At 33.0% G+C, this 23,636-nt stretch overlaps 4 protein-coding genes across 4 annotated transcripts; all 4 read left to right on the top strand.

Moving 5' to 3' along the window:
* The first annotated feature begins 4,242 nt into the window (after positions 1–4,242).
* Positions 4,243–9,732, top strand: LOC110703380 (protein CURVATURE THYLAKOID 1C, chloroplastic-like). Its single transcript, XM_021881180.1, has 7 exons — positions 4,243–4,393; positions 4,495–4,612; positions 6,084–6,178; positions 6,436–6,522; positions 8,293–8,355; positions 9,223–9,260; positions 9,378–9,732. The coding sequence occupies exons 2-7, from the start codon at positions 4,513–4,515 to the stop codon at positions 9,430–9,432; spliced, it is 438 nt and encodes a 145-aa protein (XP_021736872.1). The 5' UTR covers positions 4,243–4,393; positions 4,495–4,512; the 3' UTR covers positions 9,433–9,732.
* A 95-nt stretch (positions 9,733–9,827) lies between these two features.
* LOC110703379 (DNA-directed RNA polymerase II subunit RPB1-like) lies at positions 9,828–11,005 on the top strand. The gene has a single exon (XM_021881179.1). It carries the CDS (start codon positions 10,401–10,403, stop codon positions 10,893–10,895), a length of 495 nt encoding a protein of 164 aa, XP_021736871.1. The 5' UTR covers positions 9,828–10,400; the 3' UTR covers positions 10,896–11,005.
* Positions 11,006–11,744: 739 nt separating this feature from the next.
* LOC110703126 (extensin-like) lies at positions 11,745–12,332 on the top strand. The gene has a single exon (XM_021880877.1). It carries the CDS (start codon positions 11,745–11,747, stop codon positions 12,330–12,332), a length of 588 nt encoding a protein of 195 aa, XP_021736569.1.
* A 6,260-nt stretch (positions 12,333–18,592) lies between these two features.
* On the top strand, positions 18,593–20,843 carry LOC110703127 (serpin-Z2A-like). Its single transcript, XM_021880878.1, has 2 exons — positions 18,593–19,090; positions 20,010–20,843. The coding sequence occupies exons 1-2, from the start codon at positions 18,593–18,595 to the stop codon at positions 20,841–20,843; spliced, it is 1,332 nt and encodes a 443-aa protein (XP_021736570.1).
* The last annotated feature ends 2,793 nt before the right edge of the window (positions 20,844–23,636 follow it).

The raw sequence follows: 23,636 nt of genomic DNA on the forward strand, positions 1-23,636 counted from the left end.
AATTTGTCATTTTTCTTAGGGTTTTTGTTATTTCGCCGTTAAAATGGTGGTAACTGGTATTGGGTTTGAGGTATATTATGGTGTTGAGTTTGGTATTTGATGTGCTAATGGGTTGTATCCGCTATTGTTGTTGGGATATGGAGGAGGAAGAAGGAAGAAAGAATGAAGGAAGAAGACATGATGTTTATCCAAGAAAAACTAAAAGACGCTTTCTAAAAAAACACAAAAGATTGAAGAATTACAACAATGCCATCTGAGCAACACATTTTGTAACTCATAACCTTGGCACACTCATTTTTAACCGACAAAGTTGTAAATAAATATACTAAAACTTACACCATTTATGATAAAAGTCGGATAAAATTGCTAATGACTTTAGCGATATCATTAGCAATTCGAACAATACAAAATTTTTAGGGTAAAACTACTGCTAGTGTTACTTAGCACTTACCACTACAATAGTGAAAAATAGGGGTGGGACTTTTCAAACCGAACCGTAAAACCGTCCGTTACCGAACCGAACCATCACGGACCGAACCGTTTATAACCCGCTAATTTTAAACCGAAAACCGAACTGAACCGTATAATGTCAAACCGAAATCGAACCGAACCAATTAATGTTAACCCGTTACGAACCGTAAACCAATAACAAACCAAACCGTTTATAAACCGAAACCGTTTGAACCGATTAATGTTAACCTGCTAACTAATTAAACCGAACCGTTTATAAACCGAAACCGTTTAAACCGTAGGAAAAAACCGTTTAAATCGAACCATTTACAACCCGCTAACCGTTTAAACCGAACTGTTATAACCCATTAAACCGTTTAAACCGAACTATTTTCAAACCGCAACCCGTTTAAACCGATCCGATTACAAACTATTTAAACCGAACCGTTTACAACCCGTTCCATTCAAATTGAACTATTTACAGCCTTTAACAATTTGTTAGAATTCCACGAAATATATTTTTAACAGTACAATTTTTTTTACATATAATTATTGATTTAAATTTGTAAATTTTTTTCCTATTATAAAATTAAAATTATATTCTTGTATAACTAAATTAGGAGTTATAAATTAAATAAAAAAATGAAAAAATTTGGCCACCCACCCAATCCAACCACCCTCCACCCACCCACCACCGTAACCCACCCTAACACCACCCCCGCCGTCACCCCAGACCCACCCTAACACTACCCCCCACCCACCACCATTACCGTAACCCACCCCCACCCCACCACCGTTACCGTAACCCACCCCCACCCCACCAACGTCAACCCAGACCCACCCTAACACCACCCCCGCACCCACCATAATTACCGTAACCCACCCCACCCCACCCCACCACCCACCGTAAATAAAAAAACCCAGACCCAAACCTTACCCCACCCCATCCACCACCGTCACCGTAAATAATAAAAACCCAGACCCATACCCCACCCCACCTACCACCATCACCGTAACGTACTCCACCCCACCCCACCCCACCCACCACCGTCACTGTAAAAAAAAAAAAAAAACCAGACCCAACCCCAACCACACCCACCACCGTCACCGTAACACACCCCACCCCACCCCATACAAAAAAATCGAAAAAAAAACCCAAACCCACCTTAACCCCACCCCCACGAAACCCAACATCCTCGAAACCCCCCAACTCACTCTAATTGCTCACCCACCATAAAACTCCCTCCCTCCCTCGAAAAATCCTCCCTCCCCACCCACCCGAACCCAGTCTAACCGCCGCCGCACCCACCCTAACTCGGCCCCCTCCGTTGCCCACAACTTGAAAAAAAATTAAAAAGAAAAACAGAAAATAAAAAAAAGAAGAACGAAAACACCTTATATATTAATCCTGAATTTGGCCTCAAATTTGGTTTGAAAAGGCCAAATTCGATCATGAAACAACTAGATCTAGAGTTTCGTGGTCGAATTTGACCATAAAAACCGTCGTGCGTGGTGCCGGTGGACGGAGACGGAGAAACGAGATGGAAGAAAGGAGAACATAGACGGAAGAAGGGAGAAGAAGGAAGAAGAATAAAGGAAGAAGGAAGAGGAGATAAGAGAGAAAACGAGAGAGCAGTGAGCATATTAGCAGCCATGGCTTCAAAAAATTGATAATATTACAGAAGAGGATTAAGAAAACGAGAGAGAAATCAAAAAGAGTACTAAAGAGACGATGGTAAGAGTGATCTGATTGGTGGAAAAGAAAACACACGGATCGTGAATTGGAATGTGTGCGATGATAGGTCGTTAGATGACATGCAAATCAATGGCTGATATTTAATATAAGACGGTGACACGAATCATGGGATAATGGATTTGGATAATATGTTTTTTTTATTCATAGCTACGTACTAATAAAAACACTACTGTACTCTTAACTTTATGTAACTTATAAATTGTAAGAAACACAAATGTTTGGAAATTGGAATTGATTCAATATGACATATTTAATGTATATTAGTTATATGTATATCAGTATATGTAATAAATAATAATGTATGGTACGATTGGTATCATACTATCATTGGTATGTATAGATAATCGATAAATGTATCTGATTATTAAAACTTAAAACAGTTGATGATCGATCTAATTGAATACTTCTACTTCCCCACCCGTTTTCTTTAACTTGCAAGTTGCAACATATATATGTTGCAGCCTTGTAGGCACGTAATCTTAAAAGGTGATTAGAGAGGGTAAGACAACAAAGTAATTCAGCAATATAACTTTAACACCAAAATTATGGAATAGTTACAAACAATTGTCAATTATTACTTTATTAGACTAATGGGAAATTGAATAATCGTGATTTTAATTAAACATCCAAATATAGTTCCGTAACATTAAATTATTAGTTTATTACAATATCAATTATCGATTTATCGTATTCAAAGTACCAATTCATCAAATCATGGTTATGACGCGATCTTTAAAACAAGAAGCTGATAGCCTGATAATATTTGATAATGAAACAATAATACATTAATACCTTATAAATTTGTAATAGACTAATATTTAATAAACAACAACAAGACTATAACCAAATTTGAAACATAACACATTAACATGATATAGAATGAATGAGAATTTCTGTAATTCTATATAATCTGATATCTGAATCGATTTATCGTATTCAAATTAGCAACTCATCAAAACATGGTCATGACACGATATCTAAAACAATCCAACAAGAAGCTGATAACCTAATAATATATATTTAATAATGAAACAATAATACATTAATACATTATAAATTTGTAATAGACTAATATGATAATATCGAATAAACAACAACAAGAGTATAACCAAACTTGAAACATAACATATTAACATGATATAGAATAATTGAATAAATGAAGATTTGTGTAATTGTATATAATCCGATGTCTGAAAATAAAGTGACGAAGTCCCAACTTTATATAAAACGAAAATAGCTAACCGGTCAAAAATCTCTTAAAACCCAATTTCTACTCGATCCATTATTTTTTTCACCAACCTATGCCGACCCGCTAATGAAATGGAAATACTAGTCCCAACTTGATATAAAACAAAACGCGCTAACTGGTCAAAACCACTTTTTAGAACTCGATTTCAACCCGATCCAATTTAACCGATTACCAAACTAACCCGAACGATTTTAGCACCAAACCGAGTATAAACCGAACCGATATGAATCGAACTAGCATTAACCCGGGTAAACCCGCCCCTGAACCGACCCATTTTAAAATAATCCGTTCATGACCCGAACCGATATGAACCCGGACCGACGTTGACCCGGTAAAACCGCCCCTGAACCGATCCGTTTCTAACCGGTCAGATCATGACCCGAACCGTTTATAAACCGAACGGGCATTGACCCGGGTAAACCCGCCCCTGAACCGACCTGTTTCAAACCGACCCGATTATTAACCGAACCGTTTAAAAACCGAACCGGCATTGACCCGAGTAAATCCGCCCCTGAAGCAACCCGTTTCTAACCGATCTGATTATGACCCGAATTGTTTATAAACCGAACCGTTTATGACCCGAACCGAATTTAAATCGTACAAAAATAAACCGAAACCGAACCGACCTGTGACTAATCAAAACCGAACTGAACCGACCCGCCGTCTAAATGAAACCGTTTTAACCCGAACCGTTTCAAACCGAAACCGTTTCAAACTGAGGTCAAACCGAACTGCCAGACCGAAGTCCCACCCCTAGTGAAAAAGATTTTGTGGGTCATGACTATTGAATTATGTGGTGAGGTGTGTTGAATATGAGCCACTCAAAACACTTTGAAATTCTTCAACCTGTCTTCTTCCACTCTATACTGTCTCCGGCCATTCCCACCTCCGGCTTACACTCTCTCTTCTCAACTTCACTCTACTGAAAAACAATAAAGGCAAATTCATCTTCTTCATCTCACATAATTTCTCTCTGTTTTTTGGTTAATTGTATAATTTGTAGAATTTTATCTAAAGTTTCTCACCTTTTTTTTTACAGGTTTGTGAAACTGTGATTATGGCTTCTATAATTGCAAATCTTTCTCTTCCCATTTTGATGAATGGGGTAAAACCCTCTTTGAAACCCACTTCAAACTTTCCAGTTTGTGCATTTCCAGGTCAATTTCTTCTTGTTTACTGCCTTTTATTAAGCTGTAATTTGTTTATCATTGTCTGAAATTTATTCTATGAATGTAGTTGTTTTTGGATTATGTGTTGTTACTGAAACCTGGGAGTTGATGAATGTTCATTTTGTTATCTGATTTGGAAAAATCTAATACTCTAACTGTTTGCTTGTGGGTTACTATTTGGGTTCGGAATTAATTGTCACGTTGATGGTGTAATTCAAACTACTCCCTTCGTCCCTTATTACATGTGAGTTACTGACTTACTGTCTTAGAAATAGGCCTGTAAATAAGGGACGGAGGGAGTAGTAATGTGATAACTAAATTTGTAACGGTGGTAGTATTATGAAATTGCTTATAATGCATCTTAAGACTGAAGCTGCTATTGGGTTAATGAAGTGAATACAAGCAGAGAGGGAAATCAATAGATCTCATATAACTCAATCTTAAACAACCTTAACAAGATAGCAAAACCTAATCTAATATATCGTCTGATTACAGACTGTTGGGGCTGAAACCCTACCTATAGTTGCTGTTTCTAGGTGTCTAAATACACAATTTTTGATGAAGTCATAATTAGATACTATTCTCAGACATTCCTAAATTCCAACCCACAAAACTTATAAGATTGCTGTTAAAATTTCATTTACTGGCATTGAAGGCACCAGAGTAACAAAGTCAGAAATAGCAGATCAGAAAGAGAAGTTGACCACCACGGCTAAGTAAATTGGCCGATGAATAGCCAGTGATAAGGTATAGGAACTAGGAAAAGCTTTCTCAGAAGCCCATTTTTAGGCTTGACACCATATGCCTTGTCTCAATTTTCATTTTATGTATTTTGACTCATGAAGTGAGTTAAGGGATGAGGATTCATCCTAAATGCCTTTATTATTGTTGGTGCATATCATGAGAGTGTATATTGATCAAAATGTAATACAGCAGAGTAATAACTAACTGTTATCTCCTGATATCTCTGGCGTTTGTCATCCATAAGAGATTAAAGTCAATGGTAAGATTAGGGTAAGACTGTTTGGAAGCTTCAATAGAAACCAGCTGTTGCCTTTTGGTACATGTCTTCTAGAAATAGGTGATCTAAGTGAAGTGATGAGTGGTCCATTTCTAGACTTGCTGGGGTTAGAGAGGAGTGCATGAAGATACACTTGCAGAAAGGAAAACATGTTCAACTGGAATTGTTTGTCTGTAATGTAGACTTTCCGATCCATTAATGTATTTCTTGCATTTATGTCTATTATGTTAATACACCAGAAACTATTCACAACTGGTTAGAAATGGCTTAAGAAACCTGGACCCCAACCTAATGGGAATCCTTTCTCAAGCTCAGCTTGTGTTTCATATATTATGTTCATGTACTATAGTTTATGTACATCACTTCTGATTTTTTTTTCCTTTTAGAATCATGTAAATTTTAAATTTCTTGCTTATCTTGATGGGTGCTTCTTTTCAGAAAGACGAGGCCGTGTGGCGGTTGTTGTGAAAGCAACAAGTGACAGTTCTGATTCTTCAACGTCTTTGAATGTTGTCAAATCAGTTCAGAATCTTGTGAGCATCTTCTTACACCCTCCCTACCTTCTGTTCTGCGTCCACTTTGATGGTCATGTAGTATTTACCTTCTCAAGAGATACCTTCCTACAATAATGCAAGTAGAATTGAAACTTGAAAGTTAAAAATTGTTTTTGTTTTGGTCGGCTGATCCATCTAGCACAATTAACTACTTATAATCAATACCAAATTTCTAACTTCTTCTCCCTTTTTTTTGGCATTCAAATGTGTAACTTTTTGGACTATTGTTGATGCAGTGGGATAGCCCTGAAGATCGAATTGCTGTTATTGGTTTGGGGTTGACAGCTGTTATTGCATTTTGGACCTCACTTAATGTCATTGCGGTATGTGCTATGGACTTTTTATTTTGCATTATGTGAGCTTAAAGCATGGTTGTGCGTGGGTATATTTAAGAAAGAAGAACTATACTTAAGGATTGTACTGAGAAGATCTGTATACTCTATATTGTACTTGCTCTCTTTTATTTTTCTCTGACTAGGACTTTACCGTTCCGACAATACCTTAAATTAGTTAATGCTCTGATAATCTATCTGTTGGTTTTTGACAAACAATTTCCAATTATGGGCAACAAGGGAAATTTATTGAAAAATAGAAGTATTGTATACAGAACCTCTGGAGATGTCCATAGATAGTATAGATTTTATTCCAACAAAACTTGAAGGGGGAAGTATAGAGAAGCCCGGAGATTATTTTACCATTGGAATTTGATTGATATTTTCTTATGTAAGCTGACATTTTGTAATGAACTGGCTTAAGGGAAAGGGCTAGTGTAGGCAATGCAGTACTTAATCAGTTATAATAAGCTTTTAGGAAAAGCTAGTCTGGTATTTAGATATAAGAAGGCTATATAAAGAGAAGAGGATGGAAGAAAGACCATGATGAACAAGCCTCTCAAAAGCTTATATTATCTGTTATTTCCCGTTTTTATTGCAAATTTTCATCTTCTTCTTTCTTTCAAATTGTGATAGATAAGACATAAGAAGGCTATATAAAGGGAAGACTAATGAGAGAAAAACCTTGATGTACAAGCCTCTTGAAAGCTTGCATTGCCTGTTATTTTTAGATTTAAATGCGAATTTTCATCTTCTTCTTTCTTTCAATTTCTGCACAAATTTTTAGTTAATAAAACATCTATCTTGTATTATTCTGTTATAGAATGCCATAAGTCGGCAGTATTTAAAGTGAATATAAAGATTAGTGGAACAAGAAGATAATCGTGATTAATTTTTGGATAGCAGCAATAATAAAAGATTATACAAGCTTTTGACAGGCTTTCTCTCTTCAAAATTGTAAAACAAGCTAAAGAAAACATTCAATAATGTTCATCATGAATACTGTTGATAAATCAGGCATTACATTGGTCAAGCTCCCAAAGTGTTGCATTCATGATACTGACTTGGATGTTAAAAGCTGTTTCTTTCAAAAAGCTAAGCATCTCACTGGAAACCTTTCATTTGCTTGGATGAAATTTGCTCACAATGATATTAGGGTCTCCTTCTGGCTATAATGCATATTGTGGTTATCTTGGAGATGACGAGAAAGAGAGAGGAAGAAGGAATGAGGGAGAGATAATGGAGAGGGGGGAAAGAAGCGTAGCTTGGGATGAATAATGAATCAGAACCGTGAAAGACAGATGTGGAATGAGGAGGGAAAGGGGATTTTTTTCTTTCTAATTTTATTTAATGGCATTAGTATTACTTTGTGTATTGGCAAAGTACAATAACTTCTATTACCATACGTGATGACTGGGTTTATCTGAGAATATTCTAAATCTCATTGTCATCATGGAGACATGGATAATTGTCTTAAATTTTATTGATGATGATTGTTTTTGAGTTACATAACTTTTGTACGATTTGGTCATATTTATCTAGTCTTGCTCAACACTTCTTGGAATCTGGGTTTCTGATTCGTTTTTGCAATTCTCTCACTTTCTTGGCATTCATGTCATTTTGTAACTGTTCTGTAGTTGTGAACTTGTGATTTACAATTCTATATAGATAACCAGTCATCATTTTGGCTTTGAATTATGGCTAAGAAACAGATTTCGGATTTCCCTTCTTTTGACTCTGTTATATCTGTTTTATGAACAGGCAGTCGACAAGCTTCCTTTGATTCCAGGTTTCTTGGAATTTGTTGGGATATTGTTCTCTTCGGTAAGTATATCCTACTATGCTTGCTTAAAACTTGCAAGTCTTGGCAATGACTACTCTGTAATATTATATCAATCTGTTACTCTAACTTCAACTTTCTATCTGGTGGTTGATTAATCTTTATGAGACTCATATTGGTGGTAGCTAGACTACTAAGCTGTTGTGTCTGGACTGAATGATATCACAGAAACAAGAAGCCCTGGGAGAGGGGGCGGGGGGTGTCAGGAGAGGAAATGTGGACATTGGACCTTAATTATGATTCAGGTTTCTTATTTTAACAGTTATAAGCTCATGACTATTTGGTCACTATTCATATAATTGCATATCCAAAAAAGACTTTGAAAACAAAAGGCGAAGCTTCCCCTGCAATGCTTTATTGTTAGATGAATTTTGCTGTTAGGTGAGTTACATCAGTTCTCATTTGCGCAAGTAATTAAAAGAAGTTTGGGTGGCTGAGTTTGTAGGTCTATAGAATCAGATATTTATGTGATTTGAGAAGTTGGGTAGATTGTTTATCCTCCCACGGTAAAATCTCTAAAACTTTCTTTACGTTGGTCGAATGTTGTTCTCAATGATGGCCAAACCTTCTAATCACATCTTTTTTTGTTAAGAGACATGTACTAGACATAAGGTAAACGGATGAAGGCCATGTATAGCAGCAACCCATATGTTGTTTCACTCTTCAATTTCATGCTTAAAACCTCAATAATTTTACCTAACCTTCTAGTCCTATGATGAAGAGACTCTCCTGATTAGTGATCATATTATATACTAAAAACCTTTGCCCTTATTCTTCTTCTTGTTTAATGTTGGATTGATCCTAATTGGTTTTCGATGTATAACTTCATATGTAATATTTTTTGTTTCCAGTGGTTTATTTACCGGTATCTCTTGTTCAAGCCTGACAGGTGAGTAAAAGTTTCTCTTCAACTTATTCTTCATCCTTTCTTTATTTATTGCCTGCTTTCTTCTCATCAACTCTGTCTAATTTTTAAATTTTCATTGGGGGCCTTGCGTTATCATAGAGAGGAGCTGTTTAGGAACATCAACAAGTCGGTATCAAACATCTTGGGCCAGTGAAGGACACCACACCATCATCTGTTGATTAGGTATTGATGTGTTTATCTCGGTTTTTGCTGTATGATGCATTAGCTCTGGCCTCTGGGACTCGAACGACCAAAAACCCTTTATTGTATAGCATATTACTTAGTGACATGATACATGGTATAGCATAGTAGTACTTGCCTAAGTTTCTGCTTTGTAGGAGCTATGGTCCAGTTTGGAGTTCTAGATTAACGAAACAATCACAATGTATTACTCGTACAAAATCTTTTGGGTACACCCGATAAACAGTGGAGTATTTTTATTGTATTATGCAATGTCCAATTGTTCTACCCGAACTAATTTTAAGTAATTTTTGGTCACCTATAACCTGGTTTGGAAACCTATAACCTGTGTTACAGAGTATTGATTTTTACAAGGTTAATTTCTTGTAAAAAAAGTAAATTATATCTATATAAAAAAAAACATATATTATTACTATTATAATAGATTCACAAGTAAAACAATCACAAAAATATATCTGCATTTAGGGCACATCTATTTGGACATTATTAAACCTTGTAATATATTTTTATGATTATATGATAGTAATTTCATTATCTTCGTTTTCATTGTTCCTTCTTATATAGTGTAGAACTGATGTATACTATCTCTTTTTTTTAAGGAAACTTTTTAGAGTATCTCTTTGAATAAAGTGAAAGAAATAATTTAATAAATAAATAAAATTTAATGACCAAAATGATAAACAAAAAAAAAAAAAAAGGATACCAAGCAAATTCAATCCATATTAATTAGGTTAAGTATTTGATGTTACTTCATCTGTAAGATACAAGTAACCGATCAGTAACGCAAATTCTATTTATACTCCACAATTTATTGCGATTGATTTGTTACTAGCAATTCAACCTTCTTTGTTCTCCACAAATTTGGTGCCCTTTATTTGTTTTCCCAGATACAAGCAATTCAATAACCTTTTTGCAATTATAATGGAGTCAGCAGCTTCCAATTCTTCTCCTTCATACTCCCCATATTCAAGATTCTCATCCTACTCACCTGAATACACCCCTTCGTCACCTGAATACACTCCGTCGTCTCCTGAGTACACACCAAGGTCACCTGAATACTCTCCGTTGTCTCCTGAATACACTCCATCGTCTCCTGAGTACACACCAAGGTCACCTGAATACACTCCGTCGTCTCCTGAATACACTCCATCGTCTCCTGAGTACACACCAAGGTCTCCTGAATACACTTCGTCGTCTCCTGAGTACACACCAAGGTCACCTGAATACACTCCGTCGTCTCCTGAATACACTCCGTCGTCTCCTGAGTACACACCAAGGTCACCTGAATACACTCCGTCATCTCCTGAGTACACACCAAAGTCACCTGAATACACCCCGTTGTCTACTGAATACACTCCATCTTCACCAGTTTATTCGCGGTGTAAGAGACGAGGAGAGACACCTTTTAAGGTGTAGATCAAGAAGAGAAAAACAAGCAAGGCACCTTTGATTTTTGTATGGCAGTTTAGTGTTAATAATTGATAAGATGTTAATGTTAAAGCAATAATGTTTTTGAATTTTCTGTATCATGATATATTATGAGTTATGAAGTTTCGTTTGACATTTTAATGTTGAACACTTTGAACGGAAATCTTGAACAATGTTGCTTAGTTTTTTTTTTTTCGTTACTTGGTTCGTTAATTTCAAGACAATTTCTATCTTTTACATTCTTATTAGCTAGTTTATGAATTCAGATTGTTTGTAAAAAAATACATACACAAATATTATGTATTTAGATTGAGGTTGATTCTTGAAAATCATGCTTTGAATTTCGGTGCAAGAACAATTCAAATAGACGCCTTGAGCTAGAGTCAAGCCCTACTCAACTCATTGTCTACTTGGACACGTATGTCGGTACATATTTTTTGTCAGTAATATATTTAATTATCAAAAGACAATAAGTATAAATTATAACAATTGAAAATTAATAATCTATTCATTGAGATGATTCTAACTAGTGACTTAGTGAGCAAGTAATAAAATACAGAGGGAGTATTCGATTTTCAACCCTAATTTTCATATTTTCATGAGAGTTAAATTATTGGGCTTTGCTAGAAAAAAAAAGTTTTGCATGTTAAATCATCCTCAAGCCCATAAATCATAAACCCAACTCGCTATGGGCCCAACATTAAACCGCCTCAGCACTCCCCTCCCTTCCCTTGTCTATAAATATACAAAGGGGGTGTAACTTTTCCCTCATTCTAAGCCTTAGATAAAAAATAAAAAAATAAAAAAAATAAAAACACTTCAACACCAATTTTACTCATGAAGCCTTCTCAATCCTACTACTACCGTAACAACCACCACCACTACCACCATTACAATCCTCCTCCACCCTCGCGATATCCACCGCTACTACCCACACCGCCACACTACCACCATCCATCGCCTTTTCGCCTTTACGAGACCCCAACATTACCTCGAAAACCACACAATAATCACCACCACCAATTACCCTCCCAAAATCCAACTTACCAAAATGCCTTAATTTCTACCCTGCCTAATGATCATCACCCTACAACATCACCACCACCACCAGCTGAACTCCGAATTTACTCTCCTTCGTCTCCATTTTACTCCCCGGTATCTCCCAATTACTGTGGTTCTTACTATTATCCACATTACACTAATTCTTCACCTGATCATGATGTACCATATTCACCGTGGTCTCCCAAGTACTCCTTACCATCTCCTGTCTTCGTACCACCATCACCGCCGTCTCCCATTCACACCGAGGAGCCGTCTCAGGCATCGTACTCGCCTCCTCCTTCTCCTGTCCACTCTCCTTCGTGCTCTTCTATGGACGATCACTCGCTGTCGTACTCCCCTTCTTACGTACCCTACACCCCTTAATATATACGAAGTATTTGATTTTTTAAACTCTAGGCGAATTTTGTCATTATAATTGTATTGTAGACCCTTGTTTAAAAAATTTGTTCAAATATAAGGCCATTTATAAATTGGTATTGAATGATTATATTGTGTAAACATCAAATTAAATCCACTATTGATGATTCAAGAAATAATTAAATTGTTTTAAAGGTAATTTGTCTTACATTTTGAAACTTTTTCAAAAGTCGTTGCTTTGATCATGTACAAACTAACTAGAAATTGGTAATACTGTATAAATTTAAAGTGTGAAGAAGTATATATGGTATATGACTTTCCTTTTTTTTATATGACATTTAACGAAATTTAACTTCTACTTGTATAATTTCTTTAATGCATATATATAATGATAATACTTTTTAATTTGAATTTGGTATGAAGTGTAGTGTAGAGTATTTTGATTTATGACAATTAACAGTTTATTATTATGTTTTTTGGTACTAAAAAGGTGTGGACATTTCTTTTTTCTTTTTTTTTTTGGTGTATAGATAATTTCTCTATACATATATATATAAAAATTACAAAATTTATTAAAATATAAGGAAAGTAATTTACAAGGTATTTAGAATGTGGGAATAAGAATTCTTGAATTCATTATATATTCCCTTGTTTTATACTAGTGGACGTAAGATACTAATTTACTAGTTTAATCCAATTTTAGGAGGGCATATCACAACTTGTAGTGTACTCTTTACATCTCGATAGAAGTGTAAGATTGACTTTTTACTCAAACACTAATTCAAATCAATGAATGAAATTTAACCAATAAAACATAGAGTGGATTATTCCATTGTACTTGTTTCAAAATATTTATAATAGCAACAACAACAATCTTGTTAGAAATCTTAGAATAATATTCATTTGTATTTTCATTATTTCAACTGTTTATAATGGGATGTTAAATATCGTCCTCGAATATCTATTTAACGCCCGCAAAATAAAATAAAATTACGTATTTTTCCTTATAATAACGATTTTAAAAATAATTACTTTCACCCCAATTTCACACTTTTACTGTACACAAAACTTTTTACCGTTCTCTCTAGTGGTCAACGACCACTAACGCTCATCGAACAACCACCCCAACCACCGTGAGTTTCAAAATCAAACAAAATTTTTAAATTTTGCAAAATCAAATTCGTTAGATGTTATGGACAACGACGAAATACCAGAAGCACAACCTTAGACGCTCGCCAAAGGCTTGTCGAATCGTACGGAATCGGTACGTCGCGATAATTTTTTTAAAAAAATTAGAAACCCAAAAAATGCCTAGAATTTTCGAATACCTTAGGTTAAAACGCCTAGTTTTTTTGAAACATCCTAGGCTATTCGAAAAAACTAGGCATTTCAGCCTAGGGTATTCTAAAAAAACTAGGCGTTTCACCTCAAACGCCTGGATTTTTCGTACAACCACACGGTTGTTCACACGAACTAGGCGTTTGAGCCTAGGATGTGAGAAAAATCTAGGCGTTTGCCGCGAATTTAGAAAATAGTAATAAAAAAAAAATTTCTTCGCCGACGACCGACTTCCGTTTGTCCTTGCTCGTCATTAGCGCGGCTATGTAGATTGTGAAACCAGAGGTAAGGAGTATTAAAAGGGTAAATTTGTAATTTTAGTTTATTTTACGGACATTAGTTAGACATGAGGGCACGTTTAGCTTCCCACTTTATAATTTTATTTACTGCAATATTATTATAATCTTATTATAATTTTTATACTCATATTAGAATCATCTTCATTTGTTAATTAGAATAGAGGAAATCTATGAAATGGTACCCTATGTCAAAAAGTTTTAAATAAATGAGGGTTTTATTTTTATTTTTATTTTTGGATGAGAATATGGTGAGTATTGTAATGGTGTAAAAGTTTGACATGTATATACTTCTTGAAAATAGTTAGTAATGATTAAATAATAATAATAATAATAATAATAATAATAATAATAATAATATACTAAAATACACACCATTAATGACACATGTCAGTTTTCGGTGTGTCCTTGGTATTTTTTTTTTAAAAAAATATTTGATAGAAAATTTATTTAAGGAAATTATTTGTAAAATTTAATTACTATATAAATAGAAATGATATTTACCTTTTTTTTTTATATTCACATTCAATTAATTAATTAATATGGAAAATAGATTAGCAAAATATAATCTTTGTAAATATTTTTAAAAAATATAATCTTTGTAAATATTTTAAAAAAATACCATCTTCTACTATAAGTTTTTATGTGGAAAACATAATATCCGTTTCAAGGATACAATTGAGATAGACAAAAGTTAATGACTAAAAACGAGATATTACAATATATGATCACTGATAAGTATATACGTCCATAATTTTTTTTTGTCAATAATCGTGCATGGCACGGTACCTAATCTAGTAATAATAGTAAGACAACTGAACCACACAAGCCTAATAGGGGACTATAAGACTAAGAATAGCTATTTCTAATCCAACTTAAAAGTATCTTCATCTCCTTATTTTGTTTGTGTTTCAACCACTTTGGATCATTATCCAGTTCATTTTCTAAATAAAAGCATTTTGACCCTCAGATTAAAAAAAAAATGAAAAAAATACTATTGGAACACTCACTTGAAAAGCCTAGAACACTTGTTTCTTATAAATATATCATCAATTTAAAATTACACGTAAGCTAAATATACATTTTTTTTGTTGTTATAGCCACTACAAATTAAAATTTCGATGTATCTTCTAATACCCTATTGAAAAAAAGGCTATAAGTTAGTTAATTCTAAGTTAGAGCAATAATTATTAATTAAATTGAACATTTTGTCAAAGAAAAAAAAACATGTAATATAATTTCAAGTAAAATTAAGATAAAATTACCCGAAATGACTAAATTGGACCATAAATCCATTTGAAATTATTGTATTACTTCCAAAATGTTTGAGAGTTGAATGCATTGAATTGCATGTATGTCATGTTGTAACTAAGGGATAGAATGAACAATTTGTTTATAGAATTGTAAAAATCTTTGTATTATATATATTAACTCAATGAAAGCGTGGAGGAATGAATGTGGTATTTGAAATTGCAATAGTCATTTCTATTTGTTAAGTTGAAAGGTTTTGATTGGAACATTGTGTTATTTACCACAATTAGCCGAAAAATGAACTCGCTACAAGTCTATAATTTCAAAAACATGATATATAGATGAACTTCTAATCTTTTTTTAATTAGTAGTATATGATATTATTATTATTACACGTATATATTGAGCAAATAGCAAAGTTTGTTTTTCAAAGAATAGGTTAACTATGGAGTAATTCTTTAGCAAATTTAAATAAACTAATTATTCTAAATTATTATAATTATTCATTTAAATACACTTTCATAATGGTTTAAAATTTTAAAAATAAATTCTTATTATATTATATATTATATGTCTTATATTATGTATTATATATTATATATTATATATGATGTGTATATATCTTATACTATTGGAACATTAAGTATAACATTCAAATAAAGACAAGCATAACCACCAAAATAAATTTAATACTACATAATACTAAGTAGAATAATGGTTGAATATACCTTATTATCATGACTCACTATCGAAAGAAATTTGTTCTCCTATGGAATGTTTATGTCAAAATAAAACATAGGAGCCGAGGAGGCTAGTGCTCCAACCGTAATATGATGGTATGTGAGCCTAAATCATGCGGCTAACACTGTGTATATAGAAAATTACATAATTAATATCATGTTTATAATATTATAATAGATTCTACAACAAAATGTTAATAAGTCAAATAATAATAACAAAGGCTAACTAATTACTTACTTCCGGATTAGGAGCAACCTAAGCTATACTATAACCGGTGCATGTTGATCTAATATTTTTTTTTTATATCGATTATAATCTCTGCAAAATCGACTAATGCTTGTTCGGAAGTAAACATGTAACACCCCCTAGTCAATGTATGTAATCAAATAAAATAAACAAAATTTAAATAAAGTTAACTCAATGTATAGGACTAATGTCCCAAATTTTAGTGATGCTTGATTAATAACTCCAATGTTTTGTATAATATAACCAGCTAATGGACTTTAATTTTATTTTCAAAGTAAACTATGAGAAGGTTTTTTGAATGTGGACCGGACCAATTAGTCCGATCTAAGTAATACCTTTGATTGAACTACTCATGTTCCCGGCATCAAAGTGGACTATGGTAAGAAGAGTTTAAGAACATCAAGTTATATAGCAAAAATTATGAGTAATTAGTAACCAAGTGTATGTTTTCTTTATAATTACCATGTATTTAATTAAGTTTAATGTTAAGGAATGAAAATATAAAAAGTGAATTTCTCCACTATTCTACATCTTAGTTATGCTCTTAAGTCTTACTATACATAGACTAGTATGAAAATTAAGAACATTTAATTATAAGTAAACATGTATGTATTAGTGGGTTTATTTACTTTGTTGATTAGGATATATAGATTACACAAAGTTAATTAATTTCTCCACTAATCTACTTCTTTGTTAACAGAAATGAAGTGATGATTTTTTTTTAAATAAAAAAAAATGAAGTGATCATAATACCACGTTGATAAATAATACTAGTTCAAATTTCAATGAACGAAAAAAAAAAAGTTTAGTTAGATAATTAGTACGTAATTAGCATGCATGCCAAGCAAAGACAACAAACTTAACACTACGGGAGCACAACGGTAGAACAAAATATTTACCTCTATGTTCATCGGCCAAGAAGACCTACTAAAACCAGGCACAATCCATCAATTGTCATACCTAAGTCCAAGCCAAAGTTCCTTTCAATTCCCAACACTTTTCCCGAATACTTGCGGCCTTTTTCTATGGACCCCAATTCCAAAGAAGCTCAAATGATGAAGTCAGCTTTGACTCATTGTGAAGATCCTTTTAGGGTTATTCAACACTTCTGTGCGCCCTCAATCGAAGATATGGTTGATTATGTATCTTCTGAGTTCAATCCCTCGGTTGCGAGTAAGGATCTTCAAGTGCTTAGTGTTATCATCACCCCTCCCAAGGAAGGTAGCAACAAGTATACGTACGGCATATATTATACTCCTTCTGTCTCATATTAAGTGTTTAATTATGTTTGATGTGATTTAACCATATTTTGAAAAAATTATAATTATTCTTTTTAAAAGAAAACTTTTATTTTTATTTTATAATTATAAACTAGATTAGTGCCCGTGCAATGCACAGTAGTAATATTTTTTTTTTAAAAAGAAATATAATATAAATATGAGGCAACTCATTATAAAAAATAAATAAATAAACAAAAAAGAGGCAACTCATGTGGAATAAACAATACAATGTGCATAAGAAAAATGCAGTACTAAGGCCAAAATTATTAATATTAAATTTGAGAAAAACAAAATTATTGTTTGTTAGTGGTATTTAAAAATTTTAAAAGTAGTATACAAGATGTTACATTAATGATTCATGTTTTTCCCAATAAAATTATACAACATACTTCTAAAAAATAAGTTAAGGAGAATAACAAAATAAAATAAAAAAAAATTAAGGATGACATCATATATTGTTTTGGAGGGAAATTTTTTAATGACAGCTTGACATATGTCAAAAATGACGTAAACATGTTGTATTTTAGTATTAGTTAATAGATAGATAGATTCATATCGACACAACGTAGCTTAAAACAAATATCAACATGGGTATCACGAATAACGTTGTGCCGAAATAAATTAATAATTATAAAATAAAATAAAAGTTTTATTTTAAAAAGAATAATTATAGTTTTTTTCTAAATATAGTTAAACCGCAAACCTAACCGCACCTGTTGTTTAGTGCGGCTTTTTTTAGAAATGCAATTAGGTGCAGTTTGAAAAAATTACATGCAAATCGTAATTTTACGATTTGATGCGGTTTATGATCCAAATCGCATCGCGAAACACCTCCCAAAACATACATACAGAATGAGAGTATAAATATATAATTAGTTTATTATGTGGGCTCCCTTGAAAAAAAAAATTATTATTATGCGGGCTATGGGCCTGGCCCTGATGTTAGAGATCACTGCAAATTTTCAAAATTTTCTTTTAACGAATTATTTTAGGGTTTGAGTCTTTATTATCTCTAATAATCGTCTATAAAAACAGTTTTTTAGTTTTCATACGTTACATTTTACATAAACTCAGTTTTCTCTCTTTTGTTGAACCCGTCTTTGTTCATACAAAAATGGCGAGAACAAAAAATTGTAAGCGCAGCACTGGAGGCAAAGCTCCACAAGGCATCCAAGTAGAAAAAAAGCCGTGCACTACACACCGTCGCTACTCGGTGATCACCGAGGGTGGGCGCCCTATCATGAACTTCAGCTTGAAAGTAGCCAATCATGTATTGCAAAAAAGTCTTACGGAAAACAACAATAGTCCTACAAACATGGTATTATCTCCGCTTTCAATCGACGCCGTGCTTAACATCTTGGCCCTAGGATGCCACGGTCCGACGCTAGAGCAATTGCTTGAGCTACTTGGGTGCAACGACGTCAATGAATTTAATGAGATGGCGTCGGGTTTAGCCGATGTGCTTAGGGAATCAAAGGGTGATGATGCGCCTGAAATCTCTTTTGCTAATATATTGTGGGTTGATAACAAGTTCCCTTTAAAACCTCCGTTTCGAGAGGTTTTAAGGACTGAATTCCAAACTGAAGCTTGGCCTGTTGATTTCAATAACAAGGTAATAATGTGTAATTTAAGTTATATTTTTTTGTTAGCCATGTTATTTCTTTATTTGATTGTCATATATGTTGTAGAAAGATTGAGACTAAGACCTGTTCACATTTACTGAACTAAACTGATCGGAGCTGAATTGAACTGAAATTAAGTAAATGTGAAGAGACTCAAAACCATAAACCATAAAAATAATGTACTGTATCAAAAAGTATAATATATTTTGGGACCATTAATTAGGTATGAAGATTTATATTGTATTTAATTTTACTAAGAACCAAAGTCTTTAAATTACTGATGGTCTTACGAGAAAGAAAATGTGGTGGAACATATCCATGGATTGATAGAACCATTTATTTGGAGCATTAAAGTCTAACATAATATTATAAATTCATTATATGAAAATCAAAAAGATTACAGAAGATATTTTTTTTAACGTGAAAAAATAATACGGAGTATCATAAATAGATAGCTAGATGATATACAAAATGTTTCAGATATAGCAAGTTCACTCATAAACCATAAGTCATAATAATAAGTCAAATATATGGTATCTTCTGATATTCTAATACGGAGTAAAAGCTAGATTTTTGCTAATTTAAAGTTGAGTTAGATAAAATTTAATTAATTCTGACCTTATGGAGCAATTTTTCACTGTATTGTAAATCTTCTTCAATATATTCCAAGTTTATTTTTTTTTTTCTTTTTTTTTTCCTTCTTGTTTTGAACTTTATGTTTCTTGATAGTTGAGCTAATCTAGCAACATTTTTGGTAACTTGATCTATGTAATCTGTAGAAATACAAATTAAACCTTATTTTGCTTTTAGGGCCTATTCTGATTAACTGAGCTATGAAGAAACATACTCTTATTAAACAATAATGTATTCTATTATTAAATTCCTTAACATATTTATCATTTTTTGAAGGATGAAGTGAAGCAAATGGTAAGTGAAGTGAATATTTGGTCAGAATCAATATCAAAGGGCTTTATAAAACAAATAATTTCGGAAAACATGATTGCTAAAGACACCATGATGCTATTGTTAAATGCCTTGTACTTCAAAGGAACATGGGTTAACAGATTCAAGACTGAAGAGACTAAAGATGAAGACTTTTACTTGCTCAATGGAAACAAAGTTCAAGTCCCCTTCATTGGACAAACTCATAAGAGCTTCGACTATGGAACTTTCGAGGGATGTCAAGTCTTAAGGATGCTATACAACGAAGAAGAAGTCGAAAAGGGTGAAAAAGCTAGGAGCTTTTCAATGTACATTTTCTTGCCTGAACAAAAGGACGGATTGCCAAATCTAATGCAAAACATCAATATAGACGCGGCCATGTTTAGGGACAGGATTAAGCTCGAGAGTACATCAATTGCCAAACTCTCCATTCCGAAGTTTAATTTTGAATCCCAAGTTCAACTCTCGTACCCTATGAAAGAGTTAGGATTGACATTGCCATTTGATAAGCATAACAAGGATCTTACGGGATTCGTTGACTTTCCGGTTGAAAGTCAAGGGCTTTTTGTTACAAATGTGGTTCAAAAATGTCGTGTGGAAGTTGATGAAGAAGGAACCAAAGCCGTGGCTTTCACCCGTGTTCATCTAGCCACAAAGGCAGCGCGAAGGTTAACTCCGCCACCACCACCAATAAACTTTGTGGCGGACCATCCATTCATGTTTATTATTAGGGAAGATTTTTCAGGGGCTATACTTTTCGTTGGCACAGTGGTTGATCCTCAATCTACAAGAGTAAGATAATATTGCAAGCTTGAACCCTATATTCTCTTCTTGGACTAGCCATATTATAGTTTGTGTTGCAATAATACTTTAGTTTTTATTTATTATTAAGAGTTTATTTTAGTACAAATTGTGGTCTGCTAATAATTGATTATTGCATAAAATGCTACAAAGTAGAATGCAAGTATGTAACAGTTTACTGTTTACCGTATCATATATTAGAACAAACAACTTAAACAAGTAATGCAGCGTGCATCCTTGCTTATTAAATTAGTAGACAAAATGAAAGATATCACCAGCAGAAAATATTATTAGAGAAACTTGCAAAGTCGATGACTGAAAAATCTTGATATAATTAGAGAAACTTTACTATTGGTATTAGGAAATTTTGACTTTTACCATCTCACAAAAATCCAAAAATTGCTTTTACCACCTTCACAATAAATTTTTTTTTATTTTACCACCCCATAAAAAAATTAAAATTAGATTTTACCACCATACCTAACTCCAGTGACGGGGCTATTTTTTCAATTTTACCCCAATTTTCCTCGATTATGTTGTATATAAAACCCAGGTCCCTCTTTTTGTCCAAAAATCCCTGAATTCAGCTTTGTTTATGCGAATTTGTTCCAAAATCCTCAAATTTGCTCTACCCTAACAATCCTAGCATCCAATTGTTCCAAATTTGTGCTCGTTTAACGTGGTTAAGAAGGAAATTGGAAGAAGTTACTCATTCAGTTCATTTGCAAACACCATGAATTATTATGTATACTTTCGCAATTCTTCTCTTAATTATGTTCCAATTGTTATGTTTGATTGTAAGTAGGGCTGTTCATCGGTTCGATACCGGCCCAGACCGACTTAGACCTAAAATTAGAATTTTAAGAACTGAAGACCGGACCGATTAAGATAGGATCAAACCCGGACCGAACCGCTTTGGACCAATTTAAGAATTTTGTTAAAAAAGAATTCTAATTTTTTTAGTAATTATATGGAAAACTCAAAAAAAGTAAAGGAAAGTCTACACTTTATCGTTTTTTTTTGTATATTTAGTACAAAAAACCTCATAAATTTAAAGTTTTCTAAGCTTATTAAGAATAATTTTAACTGTTATTTAAGGTTTCATGCATATTTTCTTTAAAACAAAAAAAAATCGGCCTGGCCCAATACCGATTTTTATAGAGTTTTGGACCGGAACGGACCGAAGGCCGAAAAAATACATTTTGAGACCCGAAGACCGGCCCGATTAATTCGGTAATGTAATTAGGGTTTAAGAATGATAATTGTGTTCAATTAGAAGTAATGGTTGATGCTGATGGTTGTCAATTGCAGCCGGAAATGTCCTACATAAGTGTATCACCATCAGGAAATTTTGTGGTGTCACCCAATAGTGATGAAATTCAAAGTTAGGGTTTTACTTTATAGAGAGAAGAAAACAAATTGAGAGGAGAGAGGTTAAATTTTAGACAATTTAATGGAGGAAGGTGAGAAATTGATTGCAAAATAGGGAAGGTGAGAAAATGAAGAGAGAGAGAGAGAGAGAGAGGGGGGGGGGAGAACCGGGGTTTTACCTTTTAATTTGGATGGAAATGTAAAATACTAGGGCCCACATCAATTTTTCGTCACTGGAGTTAGGTTGTGGTTGTAAAATCTAACTTTAATTTATTTATGAGGTGGTAAATTAAAACTTTTGATTGTGGAGATGGTAAAAGCAATTTTTGGATTTCCTCAAAAAAAAAAAAAAAAAAAATTGATTTTTGTCGGGTGGTAAAAGTCAAAATAACCTTAGTATTAATTGATTGACTTAGGTTAAAATATTAGGCAATAAAAAAAAATATATTCCGTACCTATGGACTTATGGAGTACAAAAGGTTCAATGTTTCTCTGAATTATATTCTTTCCATCTAATTTTTAGTTTTTTAACAATTTTTTTTACATGCACATATATTTTTTCTTGATATATGTATATGCGTGATATAATTTAATAAACAACTTTTTTTTTATAACAGAATTTAATAAACAACTTGAATGCAAAATATACTTCCTATATATTTGTCATCAAAATGATCTTATAAAACAATTTATGTTAATTTTTCCAAAAAAAAAAAAATCTAAAGTATGTCCATGATTTGTTGTGAATGATTTTTGGCAAAGATAAATAAAAGATCTAGTATAATATTTTGATGGATTGTACGGGAGAGACTAGTAGACCAAATATTATCATATTATACAAATATTCTTTTAAAATATTTTGGCTTAAAAAAAAAAAAAAAAAAAAAAAAAAAAAAAACCTAAAGACAACGCATATTATTTTATAACTGGTATGTTTTTAATTGATTCGTTTTGTTCAACTACCTACTCGTATAAAATAGGGTTTGCCCTTTCAGGATTAGGGCAGAGTTAAAAAACGAGCTAAAAAAAAATCAAAGATGCTGAGATTGCAACTCGCAAAATCAAATGGTCGTCTTGGGTTTGCCCGAACCAAATTTGTCGCAAGAAGAAAAGGAATTTCAAAATATGAATCATACAATGTTCATGTAAGTTCCTCATCATACCATTAATCTCTTTATTCAATGTTTTTCAAACAACAAATTAGAGTAAAAAAGTTCGTATTTTTTATAATCTATTTTGATGTTATTATACCTTAATAACATTAAACCTGGATTATTATATTGTATTATATATGAAGTAATGATTTTTTTTTTTTATTCATACAATATAAAGCTTTCATGTTCGTTTTGATCGGAGTTAATTTTACTAGTACCATTGCAAAGTTGGTGCATCAGTTGGTGATATTATTGGTGCATAGTGATA

This window comes from Chenopodium quinoa, unplaced genomic scaffold, assembly GCF_001683475.1.
Source record: "Chenopodium quinoa cultivar QQ74 unplaced genomic scaffold, ASM168347v1, whole genome shotgun sequence".
Classification (NCBI taxonomy): Eukaryota; Viridiplantae; Streptophyta; class Magnoliopsida; order Caryophyllales; family Amaranthaceae; genus Chenopodium; species Chenopodium quinoa.